This window comes from Thalia democratica, chromosome 8 (genome assembly GCF_965202585.1).
Source record: "Thalia democratica chromosome 8, ktThaDemo2.hap1.1, whole genome shotgun sequence".
Classification (NCBI taxonomy): Eukaryota; Metazoa; Chordata; class Thaliacea; order Salpida; family Salpidae; genus Thalia; species Thalia democratica.
In genome coordinates, this window is record NC_139172.1 from 13,456,855 (window position 1) to 13,470,896 (window position 14,042).

The 14,042-nt window shown below is 24.0% G+C and overlaps 1 protein-coding gene across 3 annotated transcripts; it reads left to right on the forward strand.

Moving 5' to 3' along the window:
* The first annotated feature begins 426 nt into the window (after window positions 1-426).
* LOC145843441 (tyrosine-protein kinase Tec-like) lies at window positions 427-12,710 on the forward strand. Of its 3 annotated transcripts, none has more exons than XM_082950924.1 (14): window positions 427-706; window positions 2,711-2,806; window positions 3,422-3,503; window positions 4,530-4,709; window positions 5,028-5,089; window positions 5,234-5,397; window positions 6,576-6,713; window positions 6,895-7,022; window positions 9,561-9,677; window positions 9,735-9,849; window positions 10,097-10,259; window positions 10,442-10,560; window positions 10,754-10,899; window positions 11,701-12,710. In XM_082950924.1, exons 1-14 carry the CDS (start codon window positions 569-571, stop codon window positions 11,934-11,936), a joined length of 1,884 nt encoding a protein of 627 aa, XP_082807050.1. In that variant the 5' UTR covers window positions 427-568; the 3' UTR covers window positions 11,937-12,710. The 3 variants fall into 3 exon arrangements, with proteins under 3 accessions (XP_082807050.1, XP_082807051.1, XP_082807052.1); XM_082950925.1 differs by having other exon boundaries at window positions 4,539-4,709; XM_082950926.1 differs by lacking the exon at window positions 427-706 and having other exon boundaries at window positions 2,715-2,806; window positions 4,517-4,709.
* The last annotated feature ends 1,332 nt before the right edge of the window (window positions 12,711-14,042 follow it).

The following is a 14,042-nucleotide window of genomic DNA, read 5'->3' on the forward strand; positions in this document are numbered from 1 at the left end:
TCTAGTGCGGTTTCTCTCTGGAGTTAAAAAAGACTTCTTGTTTACTCTGTTCTATAATTGAAATTAAGTTTAGTGGTTTGAATGTTGTATGTAACCTAGATAAGCAAAACCACCCAATCTGAAAAAAATTCTATGTTTAACTTCTACTTAGTAGATTTGAAAATGCTTGTTCAGTCCTTTTACTTTAAAATAGTAATTGTATAAGAATGAATAACAAGTTTTTATGTGCAACTATTTTTTAACTTTTTTTATTTTAATATAACTTAAGAAGATTATTATAATTACATTAGTTAATTTTGTATTTAACTACTAAATGTCATGGTAGTGTAAAAAATATGATGTTTTAAAAGTCTCTAAAGTTTTGAGTGAGAAGATTAATAATTCTTACTGAAAAACAAACAAAAAATATTTTTTTTATACAGAAAAAGCATTGCCTTTTTTGTTTTAGAGATTGTTAAATTTGGAAATGAACTTATGAGTAAACTTTTTTAATGATTGGATCCATCATTTAAATAAATATAAAGTTGTTTCAACTCAGCAAAAAGTACTAATCTATCTTTGATAGATAATGTACAGAAATGAATTAAAAGTAGGGATGATCACAAAGCGTTCTCAACAAATAAAAAGCTTTAGTCCATCAAATTTTAAAGAGAGAGTTTTTGTTCTTACTGGCGAAAAAATTCAATATTTTGAAGGTTCTGTTGAGGTTTGAAACAAATTTTAAATTTTATTTTATTTTTGTCATATTTATTTTACCATAATTATATTTATATATGTACTTTAATACTGATTTTTTTTTAAATGTATAAGCAGTTATCACCATTATACTACAATAAGTTGTTTATAGATAAAAAATAGAATATCATACTTTGTGAGTTTTATATTGATGTATCATTGTTTTCTAGGTGGTATTTTTTGAGTGGCATTCTTGCTCACTTTTCATGTTTTCAAATCTTCTCATTAATAGTCTTGAAACAAGTTTTCTAAAACACCAAGTTTATTTTTGAAACCTTTTATTTATAACAAAGCTAAAACTTATTTAAAGTACTATTTTCTCAGCATTCCTACACTCAATTTTTTAAAACCCATTCTAATTCTAAGCATTGTACATTGTACAATTAGCTATTGCATTTTTTTTTTGTATGAATGCTAAAATAAAACTTTTTATGTAACTTTAAAATAAGGTAATTTTTTGGGTTTTAGCAATGGGGTCTTAAATAAAAGCTTTTTAGAAAAACCAAAAATATGTTTTGAGCAAATTGTTTAGATGTACTGGTTGACAAAGTTTTAATGTTGTTGCGTGTATGACTATTAAATGATGGTTGTTAAAGTTTTAAACTCTGGAAAAATGAAGCAAAAATACCACTTGAAATATACTGCCCAGAAAACAATGATATATTGATCTAAAAATTCAGTATTTTTGATTTTTTTTTACCAAATTTTTAGTTCTTTACCAATGTTTCTAAATTTTGTGCTTATTCTATTAAAATGATTTGATTATATATTTGAACTAGCTAATTAGTGATGTAGGTTTTACTTTTTAGTTTAACTATCAGTTACAATTTCAGTAAATACATTAATATTTTCATTCATTTTGTTGTTTCAATCTTAAGATTTTAGATTTTAAGTGAGAACCAAATGACCTGCCTTAATATTTGTTTTATTTTATATGTTTAAGTTTATTTTTAATCACTTTCACTAGACTAAATATTAAAAATAAATGGGTAGTGTAATTTTAACTACATAGGCTTCAAATAATGATATACCAGATCCGGCCTGATCCAGCCTTTTCACTAAGATCCTGATTTGGTCACATCCTAATTTAAATAATAGATCCGGATCTTTCTTAGCTTTTAAAACTGATCTGAATCTAACCTTATCAAAATATCAGAAATACTTATGGTAGATCACTAGATTCAAATAATTTCTGTGACTCTCAAAAAAGTGTTTTTGCTAAAGTAAGGCTGATGCATAAATTAAGTTACCAAAAACAAGTTTTAAACACTGTCTACAACTGATAATAAAAAAAAAAAACTTTACTTTTAATTAAAAGTCTAGTCATTTATAGGTTACCTTATATTCAGGCTTGTTTGAAATTTTTCTTTAAGTGTAGGTTGAAATTTTAAACCTTAAAGACAGCGTTTTTTCTTAAGTTCTATTGTTATTATCTTGTATTCTCAGGTGTTTAAGCTTGTTTGAAGTATTTATTTTATTTTTTTGCACATTTCCTTTGAAATTGAAAGATTTTAAAAGATTTTTAGAAATTATTATATTTCAAAATTAGTTTTAAACAACTTTAAAAATAATTCTTACTTAAAAAAAAAGAAGCTTGTAGGTATTAATTAGACCTACTAAACTAAAACTATTTTTATTTTTGCAAAATATGTAGAAAATTTTGAGTAGGCACCCATTGAAAATTTTTTTAAGAATTCTGGGAATTTGAGTTCTTTAAAGTTGAATAGTTGTGCACCCATATTTTATAGACTGTTCATTTATTTTTTAAAATAGGGCTGACTACCTACTATACATGTGATTATAAAATTAATAAATTAAAATTTAAAACAACTCAAAGTCAGTAAATTTTTTTTTTTCCTCATCTACACAAAAGTTAAAGACTATGCTCTCTTTAAGATTTTATCAATTTTTTTAGTTGACGTCCACTCATTGACCCATCAACTACATACTTGATTCAAAACCTACTTTGTTTCAGAAACGTGGAAAACTAAAAGGAGTTGTAAATTTGAAAGATATAACTTATGTTGGTTTACTCAGTGATGAAGCTTTGAATCGAACAAGTGCTTTTCAAGTATATAAATTTTTGTTCTATTTAAAGTATTTTATTTAAAATAATTTAGAAGTAAAGTTTTTAAGGGTACATTAAAAAAATGATGGAGCTTTTCTTGCATATTTTAATCTTTAATAACCAACTGATAAATTATAAAAAAGCTATTAAATAGTGTAATAAATATACTAAATTATGTGTATTACTATTTAATACGATTTTATTACAAAGTCAACCTTTCTTAAATAACTGCTAGTTGATTTTTGCTTACCTTAGAAAACTAAGTTAATACTTAACATTTTAAAAACAATAACCTGTAAGAGGCTTAGTTGCCATAGTGGCAATGACCATAAAGTTAAAATGCTAAACTATAAAATAAACAATAGTTTACTAAGAATTCAATATTCAGAATAGTTTTATTCTAATCTCAGTGTTGAGAAGTTAATTTTAATTATACTAATTAATATAAAAGATTTTTCTATAAGTTGTATAACAAAAAAAAAAACACTAAATACTGTAGATAAAAACATAGAAAATGCTTGATGTTAATTATTTTTAATTGTCTAATAGCTTTTTGATAATAATTTTTTTTTTTCAATGTAACTTTTTATCTAAGATTAATTTTTGTAAAATATACAGATAAGACACAAAGGATTTTATCTTTATTGCTGTGCTAAATCCTTAGAAGACAGACTTAATTGGGTGAATGCAATTCAACAAGGTTTAATGTTGCAATTATTTGAAAACTATCAATGAAATAAAAAAAAAACTGTGTATCTCACACTATTTTAGTTACAGTAGATGCTAATTAAATTTTACTTGTTTCTTAATGTAACTATCTTATTATAACTTAAATTATATCGTATCTTATATAATTTGTATGTTAAGATGTTAAAATAGGATAGTATTTGAAAATTAACACCAGCAAAAAAATATTTTATCAATTTTAAAACCAATTAGTAGATCTGCACTTTGTTTCTTAAGTCATAAACTATCTTTGCCTCTACGGAATTGATTCTGGCCCTTCAAGCAACAATATTTAACCTTTGACAAATGTTTTACTTATAAACTTTGTACAAAATTAAGCTTTTTTAAAATAAATATTTTATCTTATTTTTCTACTTTATTGTTAACAAAAGTTAGTTCTTTTCTAACAATAATTTTTTGAATTCTAATTTCTGGGTTTTTGTTTTTTGTTTAAAATTTACAAAATTATTACTCTATCCTAAAATATAATCAATTCCACCTTTTACTCATTGAAGGCAGGGATCTCCTGCTTTTTAGCTAGTTTAAAGTATCTTATGAAAATTAAACTTTCAATGAAGTAGTTTTTACTGTTTGAAAGTATCTGTGTGTTAGTATTTATGGGTATAGTTACATCAGCTATGGTGTAAGATCTAATCAGTTATTTAAAATTTAAGATATTGAAAAAATAAATCATGGCTGCACTTCTTGATTTTTTGAAAAAAAAACTTGAATTTTAAGAATGTTAACAAAAAGTGATAAAAATTTAATCATAACTATTCAAAAATATAAATTAAGTGTTTGACTAGCTTTGCATGTGATACTCTTAAAAAAATAAAGTTGATATTTTATTAAATAATGATTTATTTTTCCAAATAATTTTTTATTTGATTTGATGATCTGGTATACAACATTTTAAAGTTAATTGAAAAGTTATCAAAAAACAACTATTAAAACAAAATATAAATGAAAAACTTCTTATAAAAGTAGTCTTACATTTTAGCTTGTGCAGCATCAGGAATTCAACTTCAGAATAAATACCATTTAAGGATTTATTCTAGTGGAAAATGGCAATGTTGTCATAACACGGATAAATCCTCTCCAGGCTGTCGTAGCAACAGTTTTATCAAACCTCTACCTCCACTTCCACATTCGTCTCAAGACTTTCCACCATCTCCTCCAAGTATGTAGTACTATTAACTTTTATAGCTACCATATACTACCTTGTGTTTTTTTTTCAGTGAAAATCTTAGTAAATAACTAAAAATAACACTAAGATAAAGAATAGATATCTCTGAAAAAGGTTTCCATATAAATATTTTGGTTCTTAATCTTCTATTTAATTTATAATAAAAAAAAATAGCGATAATCAGAAAAAATAACTAACTTATGTTTATGATTACTTTAAAAATACTTAAACTAATAATATATTTATTGTAAATGTTATTTTTTTTTTATTATTACTTACTGACAATCAAACAAGTTTTCTTCACATATTTAGTAAGAAGAGTTCCATCACAAAATGAGTCTTATGAAGTTTTTATTTGCTTGTACGATTTTAAGGTTAGTTTTATAATTTAGATAGTACAATTAATACTTAATGATTAATTTACTTAGTCTATACAATAAATTAAAATGAAAAAAGGTAAACCTTAATTATAAAGTCTAATATTGTTAAAGTCTAAACATGATGTGATTACATTTTAGCCACAAAGAAACGAAGACTTGCAATTGGAAGCAGGACAAAAGTATAAAGTTATTAAGTCATCGCAGCAGCACTGGTGGTATGTTGAGAACAGCAAGGGTGAGCGGGGATACGCTCCAGAAAATTATCTCAAAAAATTTGAGGATAAGCTAGCGTTGAATGAAAAGTATGTGTTTTTTATATAATAAAAGGTAACTTGCAAAAAAACCCAATAATGTTAAATCATCTCCTTTAAATTACTGATAATCTTTTTGATATTAGTTTTTTAAACTTTTAAACACAGTATTTGTAATAGTTGTAAAACTTGAAGTAAAACGTTTAATTTATTTGGTAAATGTTATTTTGAATTATTTGAAATATATATTTTACTTTTAAATTTTATAACTAACACCAAGCTTTGTTTTTATGTTCGAGTTTTGTTCAAAGTAGTACACGAAAGCATATATAAACTTAATATGAAACAAAAAATTCAAATTTATTGGAAAATATTATTTTTAAACATCTACATTAGGGTGATTATAAAAACAGTTAACTTTGGATTTCCGATATAAAAAAGTCTAGGAAACATCACAAAAACAAAACTTTCATGCTTCACAAGATATTTTATAATACAGGTTAAAATGACTAAAAATGACCTCTCTGTTGTAAATTTAAATAAAAAAATTATTATTAATGTTTTTAGTAGTAGCAAAACTGATTAAAATTGTTACAGGAGTTATAAATTATACAAAATTTAGTGTCATTAAAGAAAGATAAGTCAATTTAACTGCACTGTTTTACAATGCGAAGCTTTTTAAATTAATTGTTTAAAAATTCTTCATAACAAACTGATTAGTAAAATATTGCAACAAAAACATATTGCTATATTCCAAAGATTTAGTTTTATTTAGATCTTTTGTTACTAACCTTATCAACAACTAATATTTTAGATATTATTATTTTTTGAATTTTTAATACTTAGTTTACTTACTAATTTTAAAATAAAATTAAATTTAGTAATGTTTTTAAATAAATTACATTATTTCTCAACAAGTTCTAAAAATGATCTTTTGCACTGTATTAAAGAAATTAGTTTAGTATATAACCGGCGAGGTTAAGTTACAGTTTTTTTCTCTATTTTGAAATTTTCAAGCCAGAACATAAGTGTAAGGGCATATGTGGCTCAGATATGTTATGAACATTTGTAAAACATTCAATAATTTTTTTACTTGTTGTTTCAAACTTCTTTATATTGGTTATAATTTTCATGTAAATTTGTGGTGCAGAGTTTCTTATAATTTTATTACTTAAAATAAAGAGTGATTTTTAATCTAAGCCTATCAAAATCAAATGTAACTTTATCAGGTGGTACATTGGAGACTGTAGCCGCGCTAATGCTGAAAGTAGGTTGCTAAGTGATGGACGAGAGGGTACTTTTGTTGTAAGAAACTCAAACCAAATGCCTGGGCAGTTTACACTGTCTCTTGTAACTAAGAACGGAGAGTAAGTTTGAAATAATTAGTAGTAAAACGTTTATGTAGTACCTTTTGAACCGGAGGTTTACTTTCGTTTAAGTGATGTCCTGTTTTCGTATATCGTTTTATTTTCTATGAATACCAGTACAAAACCAATATTTTATCATGATTTTTCAATCCAAATAACTTGATGTTTTTGTGTTATATAGACCTACTAACCCAGCAACTGTAAAACATTATCGTATTCAGTCAAGTAGCGAAGGCTATCACTTATCATATGATCATAAACTGCCATCACTTATCGAACTGATTAATTATCATTTTCACAATTCAGCTGGTAAGTAAAAAAATAGTTTTACGTTTTCTATTAGATTTAAGCTCATTTTTCAACATAATATGCTTTTTTAAAACTGATTTAAAAGTAAAATAGTTGAGTATGATTTAAAATAGTAACTTTTCTTCATTAATTTTTTTTTAACCATTTTTACTTCACATTTAAACTAGTTTTTTTAATTATTCGAAGTAATTTTGTATTTTAAAAATCGTTATTTTAGTCAACAATTGTTTTTATAAAAAACAAAATTTTTTAGTTTTCCAAATAAAGTAATGAATTTTGACTAAAGTTTTAAATATTTATGTTTTTATTTATGATTAATTTTTAGTTACTAAAAGCTAAATTTGAATTTCAAATCAATTTAAAAAAAAGGTCATTCTTTTATTGTTTTTGACTAGGTTAATGAGTTTAAGTTTTATATTGAGTTTATAAAGCTTTGTATTTGCATTGTTTAATTGGAATATAATATATTTAAAAAAATATATATATATATATAATTGTGATTTTTTTATGCGCTGTATCTAATGCCGAGCGGTTTATTATTTATACAGTAGTTTTATTTTTGATAAAAATGGTTTATTTATAAAATGATATTAACTAATTCTGTAAAATTTGCAACAAGCTATTTAAAGGATAATTTATTAAACAGTTTATATTAATTAATCTTTAAATATATTCAACAAAAGATTCTTGCTAAGTTTTTAGCTTATAATATTTAAAACTATTAAATGTTTTTTTTAAATTAATTACTTAGTGAAACAAGCATTTTACCAAGCTTAAAAATTTACTCTTAATTAATAAGTATTTTTTAATACTTTCTTTTTAAATGATGATTTAATAAATCAGTTAGTTACGCCTTAGCTGTGCGTCATATTTTGTTTAAACTTCCGTTTTTATAAAAACGGTTTTTTTGTTAGTATTTTGATGCAATCTAATTTAAAATCACTTTTTTTTCTTTGACATTTTTAAACTTTATTTAAACGTACAATAAAAACTAAATATAATTTTTATTTTTCAATAACTTCTTTTATAATTATCTTAAGTTTTGTTATTATTTTTTTGAAATAAGTTTTTATAAAACTTAACCCGCAAATTGTTTTTATTTATTTATAGTTAAAGACTGCAAAGTACACATTTACTTTTTAAAGTAAAGTTTTTGAGCTGTAAGCACTGACAACATGAAAAATACTAATTGCTTCATTGTTTAGAACTACTTAGTTTGTTGTAAGATTTTCGGAAAATTATTCTATTTTAGTAATGTAGTTTCAATCATATATTCAACCTTTTAAAATGTTCAGAGAAAAATTTAACTAACTATTAGTTGCTCATAGTTTAAAGGTGTTAAATAAAAAGGTTAGAAACTTACATTGTTTTAAAATAATCTCAATTTTTACTCTTTGGTTTTAGTGTCTGATTGTATCTTAAATGTTTCAATTTAGATCCATTGACAAAAAAATAGTTTTTAAAACATTATAATACTATTCTTTTGGTCATAGCATTCAAAAATTTATAAATTGTTCATATAGAACTAATAAAAAATTTAGATTTTCATTTTTAAAATTGAAGATAAGGATATATTTTAAATACATATTGGTTATGCATGAAAACTGATCTTTTGTAAATTTATAAAGAAAAAAAAGTTACTAAGCTTTTAACAACCAAAAAAAGTTATATATACATATATAAATATTTATTAATTCTGTGTAAAATTGTGTGGAAAAAAAAAGCTTCTTTTTACCTGTTTAATTTTATAATCACTTAAAATACTAAGTGAGTTAAAAAATAATTTTTCAATACCCAAAACAAAAAAATAAAATTAATTTTTTAGTTAAATTTAAATTTCAAATATAGTTAGTAAAGTCTTGGTTAAAAAGCTTTTCTTTTAGTTTTTAAACTTATTATTTAAGCTATCTTAATCTATTAAGATTGTATTAGGTTTCATATTAGATAAGTATCTAATTGTAAATAGTTTTTTTACTGCTTACTAAACTAAGTAAAATGACCTAAATAATATAGTAGTACGCTATTGTAATACAGGTTACTAAATTTCAGCTACCATAAATAACTCATGACTAAACAAATAAATCAAAAATATTTTAAACCTCATACAAAACTATATTCATAGCTGCCACAGTGTTGGTAAATTCAGCCAGATTATTTCAAAATACGAAGTATAAGAAATTTACTTACTTTTTAGAACTATATAAAGGATTTTTATTCTAATCGTGTTTTAGATAGCTCAAGGTTTAATATCCTTAAGTTGTAAATAAATAAATACATTTAAAAACAACAATTTATTATTTATGTTTAATGAGACCAATAATATTATTAAAAAGTTTGTATGCTGATTGATTGCTTATTTTTGATTTTTTTGTAATTTAAATTCTGTTTCAAATTACTGTATATCACTTCTCTTGTAAGTAAAATAGATTGTTTATATGATATAAAAGTATAACAAAATAGTTTTAGGTTAATTAAGCAATTGCATAAATTAACTAAGTTACACTAAGATATGTTTTAACCATTTTAATGTAAATACAGGGTTGTCAACACGGCTACGACAGGCTCCAAATGATTACAAAACACCTAAGTTGTTCAATGATTCGCGATGGCTGATTGATTTTAACGAGATACAAATGCTTAGTGAACTTGGAAGTGGTTTGTGATTTTGTGAATGTTAAAACTTACATTTAATTAAACTAAAAAAAATTAAAGGTCAATTCGGTGTTGTTAAGTTAGGAAAAGTAGGCAACGAGTTAGTGGCTGTGAAAATTATGAAGCAAGGTTCAATGGAGGAAAGCAGTTTTATCGATGAAGCCGAAGTCATGGCGTAAGTTTAATATAGATGTAAATTATTAATATAAGCTAATTTCAAAGTGCTGCAAAACAAAGCTGTATTAAAATATTTTATGTGTATTTTAGAAATAAATCAAGCATTATTTTAATTTATTTATAAACTTAACAAACAAACTTTTTTGTTACTAAAATGATTATGAAAACAAAAACTATTTAAAACTATAAATTTTTCTAGTCTTCAAGTTGTTAATATAAAAGTACCGGCTCAATTTAATCTGTAGGAACATGGATCATCCGCACCTAGTTAAGTTGTTTGGAATTGTAACGTCGAATCCAATATGTATAGTCACTGAATTCATGGAACACAAAAGTTTACTTGATTACTTGAGGAAATATAAAAGTTTAGTAGACTACCCTGAAACACTGCTAAATATGAGTAAACAAGTAAGATGTGTTTGCTTTGGCTTAATTAAGTATATAATGTTTTTTTGTAGATATTTTTTGTGTAGCAGAGTGTTTATTTATCAAGATTTTATTTCATGTTGTATTTTTTCTTATATTTTTTTTCTGAACAAACTTGTTCATTTTTAAGTAAGGTTTTTTTTTGTATATTTAATAAATATCAGGTATGTGATGGTATGAAGTACTTGGAACAAAAAAGCATAATACACCGGGATTTAGCGGCTAGAAACTGTCTTGTTGGTAGAAACAAAGTAGTTAAAGTAGCTGACTTTGGATTGAGTAGGTATGTCTGTTTTTCATTAAAATCAGTAATTATTTCTTTTTTTTTTGTATAAAGTTATGCTGCAAGTTAAACTAAAACGGTCACTTGAGTTAAAGTGTTATGTAGTTTATGAATGTCTCATTGCGTCATTATTATTTAGAAAACATTGTTAAACTCAATACGTCAATTATTGCGTTTTTAAAAAATATCAAAGGTTTGTCCCTGAAGACGAGTACAATGCTTCAGCCGGTGCTAAATTTCCAATAAAGTGGTCGGCGATTGAAGTTTTGCATTATGCCAAGTTTTCATCCAAGTCTGATGTGTGGTCTTTTGGTATTTTGCTGTGGGAAATATTTTCGGGTTTGTGATTTAGTTAATATATTTTTTTTATCTATGCTTGATTTTTAAATATTTCAACTCTCTTTTATTTGGTATGAATCTCTTTTTATTTTATCCAAAATTAAATGAAAATTCACTTCTAAACACCTTTGCTGCAATTTTCTTGACAAATTAGCTAAAATTGGTTATATGAAACATAAACATATTTTATAATTTTAAATATTTAGTCTATAGTTTGTACAAATGTAATTAAAAAAGAATTAATATAAAAACGTACAAAATAAAAGTATTTAAAATTATAACGTTCAGATGTAAACTTTTTTTCTAATTAAATTTTTTGTGTAAAAACAATCTATTGCTAAAAATTCATATACTATTTGTATATTTTTTTTTGGATTCTGAGCCTAATTTATACTACCCTAAGTAGTTACGTAAATTAGTTTTTACAAGAATATTCTAAATATTTTAACTTGTAAAATAAATGAACTATACATTAAATTAAATGTTAAAATAAAATTTTATAATTCCTTTAAAGCAGCGTAGTATTTTGATAAAGTATTTTCTTTCTAACTATTTATATTTTTGTTTTTTTTAAGTTTTATTATATTTGTTTTCCTCTTTATACTACTATAAAATTTACAACTAAACACTATTTAAAGTAGATAAGTTATATTTTTGAATTTAAAAGTACTTATAATATTCTGATTTATAAAGTACTTTGATCAAAATTCTAAGTAATATTTGTTAGCATTAAAACAGTTGTTTTGAAAGTTTTTGAAATTTTAGGCATCTTTTCATAAATTGAAAAGCTTAAATTTACAGGAGGGAAAACACCATACCCAGGAGCAACAAACAGGGAAGTTATAGATTTTGTAGACAAAGGTCACAGACTGAATCGACCTTTGAAATGCAGTCACGACGTCTATTCGCTAATGATGAGTTGTTGGCTCGAAAATTCTGCTAGCAGACCGAACTTTGATTTCATATTTGAAAAGCTTGAAAGTTTGATTGACAATATTAACATTAATATTAAGGCTGTTGAAGACTATCATTCGTAGAATAATTACGGATATACTTTCAAAACTGTGATATATTAAAGTTGTTATGTTATGATTCAAAAGTTTTAACTAAAAGTTATTTTTTTTATCTACACTAATTTTTCAATCAATAAAAACAGTTATCAGTGTAAATTAATACTAATGATTGCTCTAATGATTGCTCGGTTATATAATGATTTACTAATGATTGCTCGGTTAAAATAATTATTGAAATTAATATTTCATTTCTAAATGTAAATGATTAATCGTTTAACCTAACTTTAGTCTGATAAATAACGTTAACATAGATTTACAAAGTAAATTTCAAAAGTATTCACCTAACTTAATTCGAAATGGAAAACTTTTGAAAAATGTTCTTTATCGTTCCTACAAAATGGATTAGTAACTTGACGTTATAAATTTACTTATAGCCAGAAAGCCCAGGTTTTAGTGCATTTAGAATTCTAGTACATTTTATTGTTTTAATTTCTTTACTTAAAGTTGATCATTTTCAATGCAATAATCTTATGTTTATTATAATCATTATGTTTTTATTTGTTAAATATGTTTAATTTTTTTTCAAGATAAAATGTATTTACTACTTGTGTTTCCTAGTTTCCATTTTTTAATGCACATCGTACTACTATACCAATTAGTATGCGTTCAACTATATTAGTTTTGTAGATTTTTAGCTATTTTATTGTTTATTACTGAAAAATTAAAAACTTCAAGTATTTTGCCTTAAATTTTGTTTTTCATTCCATTTTTAAGTGTATAAAACTACCATATTGTGTTGATCATTTCTTGATAATAATTATTTAGTCTCGTTAAGTTTAGTTTCGTTTTCTGATTTTCGTCTTTAAAGTAGTACTACTGCGATACATGTATTGCTTTCTTGTTTTTTTTATTTGAACTGTTTTAAAATTAAAGATTTAATTGACAAAGTAATATTGAGCTTTTAATTTAAGCAGTTTAGGCTGTATGGGTATTTGTTTCTTTTTAAAAATATTATCAAAATATTTTGCCTCAAATTATACAACCGTATTTTAAAGTTTATGTTATAAAAGTTACTAAGAATAGCTAATCCAACTTTAATAAAATAAATAAAACTTAAGTTTTTTTTTTTGTCAGTAAGTTATAATTATTTTTATTAGGTACCAAAATATATAATAACTTATTTTATTACATAAAATTTTAAATTTTCAAGGTTTTGATATGTTGACTCTAAAAATAATTATTTTTAAAACAACAAACAGCTTGATTTTGTTTTAATTTTTAAATGTATTATACAGGGCTGCCAAAAAAACATGGAATCCTGGAAAAACGTGGAATTTGACAATTTAGGCTAAAAAAACTTGGATATTTAAAAAAATTTTAATTTGACACAAAAATCCACCAAACTAATAAAAATGTTTTGTCATCATCACTTTTTTTTTATTAAAAAACACATTTAAAATAGCTTTACAGTATCTTTTCAATTTTGTTAAACTACTCAGCAGAGTTTTTAAATTTAAGCTTAGCTTTAAACTAAAAATAGACCCAAATACAGGTACTTTAAAAAACCTGGAAGAAATTCAGAAAACCTGGAAGAATTTTTTAAAAAGGTTTGGCAACCCTGATAATAGTTAAGTAGATAATTAAAAATTGTTAGAGGCTTAAGTTGAAAAATAAAATTCCAAGAATACAATGTACGAAACAACAAATTTGAAATATCTAGTTTTGAAAAAAACAACGAATATTTATATGAAGTTAATTTAACCTATAATTAAAGTAATGCAGCTCATGTGTGTGTTGATAAGCTTTTGTTCAAAAGCAGCAAAGCGTTTTTTTTTCGACTGTATTGAAAGTATAATTCAAAGAGTGCCAAATTTTTTAAAGTTATTAATTTTTCTTCACATTGTAATCTTAAATGTTAAGTTTTTTTAGTGAAAACCTGTAACAATATATATAGCTCATTTTAACTATAAAACAAGTTCCTCATTTTCTAAGAGAAAAGTAAACATAAAAACTACTCAAGCATGCAAACCGTATAGAAGTAACAAATGATTAAGTTGTTGCTTTTTTAACTTTAGCCGCGCTTTTTTGGACTTTCGCTTGTACTTTTTTTACCGTGTGATTTTAGTTTTA